The sequence below is a fragment of the Amphiura filiformis genome, chromosome 8, assembly GCF_039555335.1.
Source record: "Amphiura filiformis chromosome 8, Afil_fr2py, whole genome shotgun sequence".
NCBI lineage: Eukaryota > Metazoa > Echinodermata > Ophiuroidea > Amphilepidida > Amphiuridae > Amphiura > Amphiura filiformis.
The window spans coordinates 69,786,863-69,801,074 of NC_092635.1; the positions used below are offsets into that span (position 1 = coordinate 69,786,863).

The 14,212-nt window shown below is 35.8% G+C and overlaps 1 protein-coding gene and 1 long non-coding RNA gene across 2 annotated transcripts; both read right to left on the bottom strand.

Moving 5' to 3' along the window:
- On the bottom strand, positions 1-11,092 carry LOC140159692 (cadherin EGF LAG seven-pass G-type receptor 2-like). Its single transcript, XM_072183188.1, has 14 exons — positions 11,048-11,092; positions 10,555-10,648; positions 9,566-9,669; positions 9,064-9,207; positions 8,669-8,765; positions 7,414-7,710; positions 6,957-7,114; positions 6,159-6,363; positions 3,952-4,166; positions 2,911-3,075; positions 2,126-2,221; positions 1,515-1,650; positions 510-613; positions 1-153 (listed from the first exon to the last, which is right to left on the bottom strand). Exons 1-14 carry the CDS (start codon positions 11,090-11,092, stop codon positions 1-3), a joined length of 2,013 nt encoding a protein of 670 aa, XP_072039289.1.
- Positions 11,093-11,177: 85 nt separating this feature from the next.
- On the bottom strand, positions 11,178-14,039 carry LOC140158340 (uncharacterized). The gene is made up of 4 exons (XR_011859777.1): positions 13,893-14,039; positions 12,993-13,207; positions 11,956-12,120; positions 11,178-11,259 (listed from the first exon to the last, which is right to left on the bottom strand). It is a non-coding gene; the product is annotated as an uncharacterized lncRNA (long non-coding RNA).
- Between the last annotated feature and the right edge of the window lie 173 nt (positions 14,040-14,212).

Genomic DNA, 14,212 nt, shown 5'->3' on the forward strand with positions numbered 1-14,212 from the left:
TTAACTTACTCGTATGCCAGGATCAACAGGTGCATCGTAGACAACTCTTACTGGTGGAATTGTGAACACTGGTAGCACATCATTGATATCTCCAACTTTAATCTCTATATCCAATGGAGGAGTGCTGAGAATAGGGTTGCCATTATCCTTGGCCTGTAAATTTATAAGTTGAAAAAATTGTACATTTGAACACTGTCAACCAAGGATGTTATCCCCCCCATTTGGAATTGCATCCCACTGCAGACACAAGTTTACTCTTTGTTCTTCTTATCATGGACATGTTACATCTTCACTATCCAATTGCGGCAAATGGTTGTACACATCCATATATATGCCCTTGTAGATCTAGAAACACCACCCCGGAACCATGGACATCCACAGTTCCTGTGTGTTTACAGTAACACAGAGATTGACCATGCGTGTGTTCCTGCTTGCCTGTGTTTACAACTGCACACCTCTCCCGAAACATACACAAAACAACAAAACCAATAACACAACATACTGCTTACCAGCACAGTTAAGGTGTATGAATCTTGAACCTCCCTATCCAGTGACCAGTTGAGGTATATATAGCCATAACCAGGTGCACCATCCATGCGAATCACAAACTTATCTAAATCAATAATAATATAATCATATAAGTTTAAAGGCTTTTAACCTGGCATGGTACAAAACATACCCCCACAAAAAAAATGATGAGCTTATTATCTATCTTAATAGAGTACCGAAGTGATGACGTTACAGAAAACTTTTTTTGCATTTCAGCATTTTGAATACCATGTATCGGTGGAGCATGAAAAAGATCCACAGTCCAAATTTGGTGGGAATCGGATCATGAGGTCCCAAGATATGGCCACATGAATGAATACCTAATTAGCCCCATTGAAATCAGTGTAAATTGGCCTGGTTCCAAACAGTTATGAACCAGGCCAATTTACACTGATTTCAATGGGGCTAATTAGGTATTCATGCAGCCATATCTCGGGCCCTCATGATCCGATTCCCACCAAATTTGGACTGTGGATGTTTTTCATCATGTTCTACTGCAATATGGTCATGAAAATGCTGAAATGCAAAACAGAAAATTTTATGACGTCACACTTCAGTACTCTATATCTCTGCTCTGATTGTAGTCTTGATACCAACTTTATGCCAGTGCTACTGGGTTTTTTAAGGCACTAAAAGCAGTCCATGAGCCTTAGCTGTAATGTTCTCCTTACATTACCTTTCCTAATACAGGATCATCATAAGTTGACATAGAATGGGATGTGGACCTACCTATTCTGACAAATTTATGTTTCAATTTGGTGTGCCTGACATTGCAATATTAGGTTTTTAACTCATATGCATTCTATTTTTGTTCATTTGTACACAATAAGATTTAAGACCAGGGGAAGGCCAAGCTAGTATTTAACTTTTGCAAAATTTATGACCATTTGAGAGAAACCATTCTAGAAATACTGCCATTTCTAAATCAGAATTAAACTTATTCAATTTTGTGAATTCAAAAGTACCTTTGTTGTCTCCAGTTAATTCATATGTGATCCTGGAGTTATCGGTGCCTGGATAATCCAAATCTACTGCAAGCACACGGCAAACAAGGGTTTCTAAGACGGCATCCTCTTGTAAGGTTACATCACCACATTCATTCTGTTGGGAAGCATAAGGAAATATGATTCCATATTGACAAAATAACAAAAGGATTCAAAATGAAACAACTCTTTTGCCAGCTCAAAATACAGAAATGTGTATCACAGTAATGTGCAAGTCATCTGTCCCGAATACATTGGCGATAACATATTTCAAACTCTCCTCCATTTAGTAGTAAATCAGACATATGTTAAATCATTTTCACAGTTGTTGCTTTATAAATCCCTGATTAGGCATATTTTTATTGTAAAAAACCAAACAAAAAACCACTAACGTTTACTCACTTTTTAGGACTTTTTCACTCCTTCAGAATGTTTTTTCCCGTAAAATACAGTAAGCCAAATTAGCAGCACACATACTTTACGAGAATATTTCAGTGTTATGTACTGTTTGTGATCATACATCATAAGTTTGTTGATGTACTTTTATATGTTGATGAGCAATTATGTAATATATTAATGATACTTATATTTACCGATTCAAATTGTGGTGAATTGTCATTGATGTCATTCACATTCACTGTAACAGGTTTATAAGTGATTCCATCTATGTTGCTGGCAGAGACTAAAAGCTGTGTAAAAAATAGCAAACAATAAATCAGTTACTGTTACTATGTTGCAAAACATATTGTTCATGTACGGTGATCTGTCCCCAGTTTGTCAATGAAATCTACCATCAGAATGATAGCTTTCTTTCTTGAGGATTCTCTGCATGTGGAGCTGTTCTGTATCATGTAACTCATCACTCTCTGTTCTCTATATGCTGACATGGAGGCATAGGCATGGATGGTGTCATTTATGACATAACAAATTTGCACCAAAAACCACCAACACATTTTCATAGAATTGGTGATGGTGGAAGAATTAAAATTTAGGGGGGCATATTTTGTGCTAGTTAACAGGAATATTTGCACTTTATTAATGCTGTGCATTCTTCAAGCAGCATTCCTGTTCAATGGTTTACTTTGCAATAATTCTCAGCGACAGTTTTGTTAATATTTTTCCCCAAGGGCTGAAGAATAACATGGTTTTTGGAAAGCTTTGGGTCCAAATGAACTATGATTACTCTAATATACTAAGAATAAAGTTGATGTGAATTTCCAGATTTTGTGTCTAATTCTGGTAGAGAAATGCACCCCTATTTTTAGTAATTTTTGGTCTGCAGCTCAAAAACTCTTCAGGTTTCCTAAGGGTTAAGATATACATTCATATGATTGAGGAATAAATTGATTATAGGCCCGATAAAGGTATGAATACAAACCACATATTCTTTTTGTTCTTCATAGTCCAATACATCAGTTGATGTAATTCGTCCAGTAGTAGTATCAATGGCGAAGAATCCTGCATCAATCAACTCATAGGTTATATCAGTTCCTAAATCTGATGTAGCCTGAACCTGACAGATATATACTGGGGCTGGTAACTCCTGTTAAAGTAATATAAAACCCGATTACTGAAAACCTGACACAATCTCGTTAAAACTAAATGCTGCTTTTAAAAATAAGTTTTGAAAAATAGGAAAACAGCCAATTTTGAATTATTTACTGTAAACCATTTAAATTTAGGGGCAACTTAATTTTGTTTGTAACTTGCAGATGAGCCCCATTTTTTTTGCAATAAATTGCAGTAGTTTACAAGTCGTGATATGGATTTAAGCTTACTGCTCAATTCAACAGTGTAACACAACAATTATGTACCCCAAAATCACTGCTGACTTGGCATTCTGGATTCAGAATTGAAATGAAATCAAGGCCAAAAACATTATTTACTTAAATCTTAATATTCGAGTTATGTTAAGAGTGTAATAACAGCCGTTTTATTGGCCAATATGCCAACAACGTCAGCTAACGTTAGCCATGATGACTTTGACATTTGACAGAAAGCTGGCATTATGCACAATATAAAGTGTAGCTTTAGTTTTTTTTAGTTTTATTCATCTAAATATCCTCGTATTTGTAGAGAAAATCTCACATTTATAATATGATTGGCTCAAATATGCAGCAAAACTGATCAGGACAAGTGGGTTCTAGGCTTATGATATAATATCATTTGAATGACTTCAAATATGATTTACATTTGCAATCAAACTTTGGATTTAATACATCTATTGCAATGGGTGACTTGCTGACTGAAGCTTTAGCATCAAAACCAGTTCTTTTTCTAAATGTAATTTCATGGCAATTTAATATCACACATCTCAGCTCCTCATAAAATTAAATTGATAGGAAATTTAACTTGTTTTACAGCATTATTAAATATCAATAAATGATTAAACCAAGTAATGATCAGCTTTTAAGGTTACCTCATCCACACTGATATCCTGGCAATCATCAGGACCAAATATTGGTGGATATATTCCAGTATCTGGTAGCTCGATATGAATTTGTACCAGTGCATCATCAGACAATGGTGGTACACCTTTATCAGCAACATTGACATTTATCTTGACTGTATAAGCTTCAGTGACTTCTATCAATGGTCTGACCAGTAAGACTTCACCAATTACTGTCACTTCAACTGTAAGGTAATAGGATGCAAATTAATAAGAATGAGCTACATAAACTACTTTAAATACTATGGGCTTAGAACCATAACAGCTGCAGAAGGTCACAAGCATTATACAGAGTAAGGTTTGGGCAAGTCTAAAAATGGACAAGGATCCATGACACCTCATTTGTGTCTTGTCTACACTTACAAACCCATCTTGTTTTCAGCATGGGAAATTTGCCCAACATAGCTCACCATGGACTTCTTGTGCATGTGATATTTGTACACACATTCAAAGATTGTGGGTTCAGAATTTTTGGCATTTGAAACTTTACCAACCGCTGTGCACATATTTGTTACTTCTCCTTATCTGACGATGAGCTTGTTTATAGTTTCAAAAGAAAAGGCGTTCCTATTTGTGTTGATTACCCACATAAAAATGGTGTACCTTGCTCTTTCTTTCTAGTTCTTTGCACATTCAAGGTATCCTAATGTATAATTTTATTGATCATTAATGTGTGTGCCCTCCTCCACTGGATTCATTCTTACCTACTTTGTACCTTAAGGGGGTACTACACCCCTCGATAAATTTGTGTCTATTTTGCATTTTTCTCAAAACTAATAACACAGTGGTAACAAAAAAGTATATTATAGGGCAAGGAATCCAATTACTACACTGGAATTTCAGTGACCCAAGACAAGCGGTTTGTTATTTATGATAAGAAATAAGGTACCGCTAGGATGTACCTCATTTCCTATCATATAAACTGAACCGCTTGTCTTGAGTCTCTGAAATTTCAGTGTAGTAATTGGATTCCTTGCCCCAATTACATGTATAACTTTTGTTACCAGTGTGTTATTATTTTTTGAGAAAAATGCAAAAATAGTCACAAATTTACCACTAAAGGGTGTAGTACCCCTTAACCTCACTGGGGAAAGAAATGGGGTTTTACCTGCTTAAACCTTCTTCGAGACAGAATTATTTGAAATCTTAGCAGGAGTACTTCAGGGGGATACCCTCGCCCCATACCTGTTTGTGATTGTCCTAGACTTTGCACTGAGAATAGCTATTGAAGGAAATGAAGAGGAGCTAGGATTCCATCTAGAAAAGAGGCGAAGTAGGAGAGTTGGTCCAGTCGTGGTGACAGACTTTGACTTTGCTGACGACATTGCACTTTTGTCTGAGGAAATACACCAAGCACAAGAACTGCTTCATAGAGTGGAGACTTCAGCTGCTAAAGTGGGCCTGAAGATGAATGGAAGTAAAACAAAGTATATGTCCTACAATAACAGGAGAGAAAGCATCACAACAAATGAGGGTGTAGAACTAGAGGAGGTAGATGACTTCAAATACCTAGGCGCTTGGATGAAAAGCACAGAAAGGGATGTAAAGTTACGTAAAGCAGCAGCATGGAGGGCGTGCAGTAAACTAAAGAAAATCTGGAGGTCAACTCTTACCAAGAGTTTCAAACTTCGTATTTTTGCTGCAACAGTGGAGTCGGTGCTGCTTTATGGATGCGAAGCATGGACCATCACCCCTAAACTTGCAAAGGGTCTGGATGGCTGTTACACCCGTATGCTAAGAACTGTCCTGAATGTGCACTGGAAAGAACATAGGTCAAATGCAGACCTATATGGAGATCTCCCCAAATTAAGCCACAAGATCAGGGAAAGAAGAACCCGGTTTGCTGGCCACTGTTCTAGAAGTGATGAGCCCGCATCAAAAATGGTTCATTGGACACCCAAGCATGGGAGGCGGAAACCTGGAAGACCTGCTCTGACCTACATTGACATTCTAAAACATGACACTGGACTGGAGGCAGCAGACTTCAAGACAGCAATGGAGGACAGGAAGTTGTGGAAAGCCATCACAGTTCGAGGACACCACTCGAATTAAGCAAGCAAGCAAACCTTCTTTCTTGTTATTAATTCCGGTCATGAAAGCCTCTCTACTAATTAGCAAATGTATTCTAGATGATCTTTACAAACAATTGTTTTAATTTATTCTGATTTGTAACTTACAGAGTCCATCATCTGGGTCAGTAGCTACTTGTGTGAAGATCAATTCTCCATTGCCTATGTTACCATCATCAATATCAGTCACTCTCTTTGCCAGATCAAGTAATTCTATAGGTGCGGTATATTGAGGTGCAACAAGTGTAACATTGTAGACTGGTTGATCAAACTCTGGAGGGTTGTTTATATCGGATACAATGGTAATTTCAACCTACGGAAGGACAAAAATAGATACATTTATGGTGTGATCAAGCAAAATCAGTTTGAAGTCAGGCATATTCAATTTTTTACATGATTTGCATAAAACATTTGCAAAGTTACATTTTGCAGAAAACCCCATTGAAATTGAATATTTATTTGGCTATATTTAAAAATCAATAGCACCAACTTCTAACTGAACCGATTTTACTTGATCACATCACAATTGGCTATATTATGTCTACTCATGTATGCCCAAAAGCAGAGGATTCATAGGTCAAGTTAGGTTTATCTAAACTTGACCTAGTTTCATGGATTCAATACATGAACATTACATTAAATAATAGCAAAAGATGATATGACTATATATAACATGCCCAAACATGAGATACATGCACAACACTATGCATAGAAAAGCTGATGTATGTGCAACAAGTCAACCTTTTGACATGTTCAAGCAAATCATGTTTGATGCATAGCAAATAACTATGAACAATTTTGAACAATCTTTAGGCTATCTATATTAAGTCAGTGGGTTTGAGGCTCAAGTTTGGCATGTGTAAACTGCATTCAGTGTCCTGAATCTGATACATGATATGTATTTACCTGAACTTCATCTTTTGAGTTTTCTGGATCAGATGCATGGTATGCAATCACACTCATGGTATGTGCTCCAATAGTGGGAGTATCAGTCATAGAAAATATTTCACCAGTTGCACTGTCAATTCTGAAATCAGTTGATGGCTGGAATGGGTCACCAGGATCTGAAATGTAAAAAGAAAATATTAACCATTTTCTATCTACTAGAATGTTCTGATCTGTCTCTAGCATCAGACATATGCACAACCATCCCTACTTGTATTGACTGTGAACCGAGGACATCTAGGCCCCTTGATTTTACACCTCAAATCGAAGAAATACACATTTGAAACTTCTAACTTAATCATTAATTTTTTACACTAATTTTCAATTGGTTTAAGCTGTACTTGCATTTTATCTGTATTCATTCAAAATATGGGTATAACTGGTTTTAGGTTTTTTTTATCAAGTGTAAATAACTTACTTGGAGACAATTCCTGATTGTTTATTTCAAACACTGGGTCATCACCACATGTACTTGTTGCATCAACATTAATCACTGGTACATCATCAGTTACATCACTCTGTTTATGTCTCACAATGAAACCTCCAGGTGTGATGTCCACAAAACAGGTGGTGTCTGTTACAAATACCCTGACTTCTATGCTACTGTCATCTATTATCAGATCTGGTTTATCAGGATTGTAGGCTGTTATGTTTAGTATGTGTGGTTCTGGTTGGAATTCAAGACGTTGGGCAGTGACTAATGTACATGTTACACCTGAAACAACAGAAGAAAACTTAATTAACACAATCTTTCTTCACTTCTTTGTCAGATTTTGTCTTTATCAGACTGCTTTGACATTTGCCATTGTCTACTTCATTAGCACAAATGTGACCCGCTCCCACAAAACCAGACATAAGTCACTAATTTTGAAAATTGAGTTTCGGATGTCATCATTTAGTATAGGTTTTCAGCTTTCATTTGATACCAAAATTATGTTTCTGGAGCATGTGGTCCTCATTCTACGGTCTTTCAACACATAAAGAAAAGCATAAATGCAAGAAAATTGGCTTTAAAGTTGTAAAATGACATGTTTAAGGACTTAGTTTGATTCAGACGTGCTTTAGACGTAAAGAATATTTTGTTTTCAATGATGGGTTTAAGTAAACATATTAAGGAATCAAAAATAATAAAACTGAAAAACGAAGTCTGCAAGATTTTTCACCCCTTTCCCCACTTTGACTTGCCGTATCTTGAAATGGCTGAGTGCGACTTATGGCGGGATTGGTCAGAGCAGGTCACAAATATGCTTGTTTAAATAATGCAAAAACTTCTGTAAGTTTTTTTGGTTTTTTTGTTAAGTTTTAGGCATTTTATTATACAGAGTGTACCTGAAAGAACTGTATCATCAGGAACTGATTTTTTTTTGTTGGTATTTTAAAGCATTAACCAAATACAGATGTGGTTGAGAAATATCAACTATCACACAGTTGAATTTTGACAATTGACCGATTGTTTTTGAAATAAAACAAGTTTATGAAACTACTTCATTTTCAATCCGTTCCACGGAGTCATATATCTAGGAAGTTTTGAAAATGAGGGAGTTTTGTAAAACTCTTATATTTCAGCAACCAAATTTGAGTAGTGTATAAGTATAATTTTGCTTTCTATATAAGTAAGATTTTGACGATACAGTTTTTTCAGGGTCACCCTGTATGCATATTTTGATTCTTACCATTTGATGACACATAAAACATGTCAGAACCAGACAGTCTGCACATGATGATGTTATTAGGATAAAGGTCCTCATCCTCTGGTGTTACTGATTTTACCTTGAGAGAAAGTGAAAACAAAAAAAGAGACATTACTAGTTTGAGAATGAAAATCAATAATCCACATCTATTTTATTGTAAATTATGCCATTCCTTATTAACTACATGATGACTACAACACCAACAATGGTATTTAATGACTGCTGGGATTAACAAGTGACACCTGCTAGGTTAATCTTTCAAAATAAAAATAAAACAGATTTAGACTTTACTCTTGGCAAGGAAGCAACTTCTGAGAAATTACTGTCAAATATCTTGTGATATGGCAAATATATGCTCCAGCATTTATTAAACTTACTTGTATGCCAGGATCAACAGGTGCATCGTAGACAACTCTTACTGGTGGAATTGTGAACACTGGTAGCACATCATTGATATCTCCAACTTTAATCTCTATATCCAATGGAGGAGTGCTGAGAATAGGGTTGCCATTATCCTTGGCCTGTAAATTTATAAGTTGAAAAAATTGTACATTTGAACACTGTCAACCAAGGATGTTACCCCCCCCCCCCCCATTTGGAATTGCATCCCACTGCAGACACAAGTTTACTCTTTGTTCTTCTTATCATGGACATGTTACATCTTCACTATCCAATTGCGGCAAATGGTTGTACACATCCATATGCCCTTGTAGATCTAGAAACACCACCCAGGAACCATGGACATCCACAGTTCCTGTGTGTTTACAGTAACACAGAGATTGACCATGCGTGTGTTCCTGCTTGCCTGTGTTTACAACTGCACACCTCTCCCGAAACATACACAAAACAACAAAACCAATAACACAACATACTGCTTACCAGCACAGTTAAGGTGTATGAATCTTGAACCTCCCTATCCAGTGACCAGTTGAGGTATATATAGCCATAACCAGGTGCACCATCCTTGCGAATCACAAACTTATCTAAATCAATAATAATATAATCATATAAGTTTAAAGGCTTTTAACCTGGCATGGTACAAAACAAAACAACAAAAAAAAAATGATGAGCTTATTATCTATCTTAATAGAGTACCGAAGTGATGACGTTACAGAAAACTTTTTTGCATTTCAGCATTTTGAATACCATGTATCTGTGGAGCATGAAAAAGATCCACAGTCAAATTTAATTGGGAATCGGATCATGAGGCCCAAGATATGGCCACATGAATACCTAATTAGCCCCATTGAAATCAATGTAAATTGGCCTGGTTCCAAACAGTTATGAACCAGGCCAATTTACACTGATTTCAATGGGGCTAATTAGGTATTCATCTCAGGCCCTCATGATCCGATTCCCACCAAATTTGGACTGTGGATGTTTTTCATCATGTTCTACTGCAATATGGTCATGAAAATGCTGAAATGCAAAACAGAAAATTTTATGACGTCACACTTCAGTACTCTATATCTCTGCTCTGATTGTAGTCTTGATACCAACTTTATGCCAGTGCTACTGGGTTTTTTAAGGCACTAAAAGCAGTCCATGAGCCTTAGCTGTAATGTTCTCCTTACATTACCTTTCCTAATACAGGATCATCATAAGTTGACATAGAATGGGATGTGGACCTACCTATTCTGACAAATTTATGTTTCAATTTGGTGTGCCTGACATTGCAATATTAGGTTTTTAACTCATATGCATTCTATTTTTGTTCATTTGTACACAATAAGATTTAAGACCAGGGAAAGGCCAAGCTAGTATTTAACTTTTGCAAAATTTATGCCCATTTGAGAGAAACCATTCTAGAAATACTGCCATTTCTAAATCAGAATTAAACTTATTCAATTTTGTGAATTCAAAAGTACCTTTGTTGTCTCCCGTTAATTCATATGTGATCCTGGAGTTATCGGTGCCTGGATAATCCAAATCTACTGCAAGCACCACGGCAAACAAGGGTTTCTAAGGCGGCATCCTCTTGTAAGGTTACATCACCACATTCATTCTGTTGGGAAGCATAAGGAAATATGATTCCATATTGACAAAATAACAAAAGGATTCAAAATTAAACAACTCTTTTGTCAGCTCAAAATACAGAAATGTGTATCACAGTAATGTGCAAGTCATCTGTCCCGAATACATTGGCGATAACATATTTCAAACTCTCCTCCATTTAGTAGTAAATCAGACATATGTTAAATCATTTTCACAGTTGTTGCTTTATAAATCCCTGATTAGGCATATTTTTATTGTAAAAAACCAAAAAAACCACTAACGTTTACTCACTTTTTAGGACTTTTTCACTCCTTCAGAATGTTTTTTCCCGTAAAATACAGTAAGCCAAATTAGCAGCACACATACTTTACGAGAATATTTCAGTGTTATGTACTGTTTGTGATCATACATCATAAGTTTGTTGATGTACTTTTATATGTTGATGAGCAATTATGTAATATATTAATGATACTTATATTTACCGATTCAAATTGTGGTGAATTGTCATTGATGTCATTCACATTCACTGTAACAGGTTTATAAGTGATTCCATCTATGTTGCTGGCAGAGACTAAAAGCTGTGTAAAAAACAGCAAACAATAAATCAGTTACTGTTACTATGTTGCAAAACATATTGTTCATGTACGGTGATCTGTCCCCAGTTTGTCAATGAAATCTACCATCAGAATGATAGCTTTCTTTCTTGAGGATTCTCTGCATGTGGAGCTGTTCTGTATCATGTAACTCATCACTCTCTGTTCTCTATATGCAGACATGGAGGCATAGGCATGGATGGTGTCATTTATGACATAACAAATTTGCACCAAAAAACCACCAACACATTTTCATAGAATTGGTGATGGTGGAAGAATTAAAATTTAGGGGGGGGGGGGCATATTTTGTGCTAGTTAACAGGAATATTTGCACTTTATTAATGCTGTGCATTCTTCAAGCAGCATTCCTGTTCAATGGTTTACTTTGCAATAATTCTCAGCGACAGTTTTGTTAATATTTTTCCCCAAGGGCTGAAGAATAACATGGTTTTTGGAAAGCTTTGGGTCCAAATGAACTATGATTACTCTAATATACTAAGAATAAAGTTGATGTGAATTTCCAGATTTTGTGTCTAATTCTGGTAGAGAAATGCACCCCTATTTTTAGTAATTTTTGGTCTGCAGCTCAAAAACTCTTCAGGTTTCCTAAGGGTTAAGATATACATTCATAAGATTGAGGAATAAATTGATTATAGGCCCGATAAAGGTATGAATACAAACCACATATTCTTTTTGTTCTTCATAGTCCAATACATCAGTTGATGTAATTCGTCCAGTAGTAGTATCAATGGCGAAGAATCCTGCATCAATCAACTCATAGGTTATATCAGTTCCTAAATCTGATGTAGCCTGAACCTGACAGATATATACTGGGGCTGGTAACTCCTGTTAAAGTAATATAAAACCCGATTACTGAAAACCTGACACAATCTCGTTAAAACTAAATGCTGCTTTTAAAAATAAGTTTTGAAAAATAGGAAAACAGCCAATTTTGAATTATTTACTGTAAACCATTTAAATTTAGGGGCAACTTAATTTTGTTTGTAACTTGCAGATGAGCCCCATTTTTTGCAATAAATTGCAGTAGTTTACAAGTCGTGATATGGATTTAAGCTTACTGCTCAATTCAACAGTGTAACACAACAATTATGTACCCCAAAATCACTGCTGACTTGGCATTCTGGATTCAGAATTGAAATGAAATCAAGGCCAAAAACATTATTTACTTAAATCTTAATATTCGAGTTATGTTAAGAGTGTAATAACAGCCGTTTTATTGGCCAATATGCCAACAACGTCAGCTAACGTTAGCCATGATGACTTTGACATTTGACAGAAAGCTGGCATTATGCACAATATAAAGTGTAGCTTTAGTTTTTTTAGTTTTATTCATCTAAATATCCTCGTATTTGTAGAGAAAATCTCACATTTATAATATGATTGGCTCAAATATGCAGCAAAACTGATCAGGACAAGTGGGTTCTAGGCTTATGATATAATATCATTTGAATGACTTCAAATATGATTTACATTTGCAATCAAACTTTGGATTTAATACATCTATTGCAATGGGTGACTTGCTGACTGAAGCTTTAGCATCAAAACCAGTTCTTTTTCTAAATGTAATTTCATGGCAATTTAATATCACACATCTCAGCTCCTCGCAAAATTAAATTGATAGGAAATTTAACTTGTTTTACAGCATTATTAAATATCAATAAATGATTAAACCAAGTAATGATCAGCTTTAAGCTTACCTCATCCACACTGATATCCTGACAATCATCAGGACCAAAGATTGGGGGATAAATTCCAATATCTGGTAGCTCGATATGAATTTGTACCAGTGCATCATCAGACAATGGTGGCACACCTTTATCAGCAACATTGACATTTATCTTGACTGTATAAGCTTCAGTGACTTCTATCAATGGTCTGACCAGAAGGACTTCACCAATTACTGTCACTTCAACTGTAAGGTAATAGGATGCAAATTAATAAGAATGAGCTATATAAAATACTTTAAATACTATGGGCTTAGAACCATAACAGCTGCAGAAGGTCACAAGCATTATACATTTGAAGTAAGGTTTGGGCAAGTCTAAAAATGGACAAGGATCCATGACACCTCATTTGTGTCTTGTCTACACTTACAAACCCATCTTGTTTTCAACATGGGAAATTTGCCCAACATAGCTCACCATGGACTTCTTGTGATATTTGTACACACATTCAAAGATTGTGGGTTCAGAATGTTTGGCATTTGAAACTTTACCAACCGCTGTGCACATATTTGTTACTTCTCCTTATCTGACGATGAGCTTGTTTATAGTTTCAAAAGAAAAGGCGTTCCTATTTGTGTTGATTACCCACATAAAAATGGTGTACCTTGCTCTTTCTTTCTAGTTCTTTGCACATTCAAGGTATCCTAATGTATAATTTTATTGATCATTAATGTGTGTGCCCTCCTCCACTGGATTCATTCTTATCTACTTTGTACCTTAACCTCGCTGGGGGAAAGAATTGGGGTTTTTACCTGCTTAAACCTTCTTTCTTGTTATTAATTCCGGTCATGAAAGCCTCTCTACTAATTAGCAAATGTATTCTAGATGATCTTTACAAACAATTGTTTTAATTTATTCTGATTTGTAACTTACAGAGTCCATCATCTGGGTCAGTAGCTACTTGTGTGAAGATCAATTCTCCATTGCCTATGTTACCATCATCAATATCAGTCACTCTCTTTGCCAGATCAAGTAATTCTATAGGTGCGGTATATTGAGGTGCAACAAGTGTAACATTGTAGACTGGTTGATCAAACTCTGGAGGGTTGTTTATATCGGATACAATGGTAATTTCAACATACGGAAGGACAAAAATAGATACATTTATGGTGTGATCAAGCAAAATCAGTTTGAAGTCAGGCATATTCAATTTTTTACATGATTTGCATAAAACATTTGCAAAGCTACATTTT

What these genes read in the sequence shown, in the direction of transcription:
- LOC140159692 (XM_072183188.1), bottom strand. Translation starts at nt 11,092, where the DNA reads ATGTATGATCACAAACAGTACATAACACTGAAATATTCTCGTAAA. An exon ending in CACTGAAATATTCTCGTAAA is followed by an intron (nt 10,649 to 11,047) that starts GTATGTGTGCTG and finishes ATGCCGCCTTAG; the next exon opens with AAACCCTTGTTTGCCGTGGT. An exon ending in ATTAACTGGAGACAACAAAG is followed by an intron (nt 614 to 1,514) that starts GTACTTTTGAAT and finishes TTATTGATTTAG; the next exon opens with ATAAGTTTGTGATTCGCATG.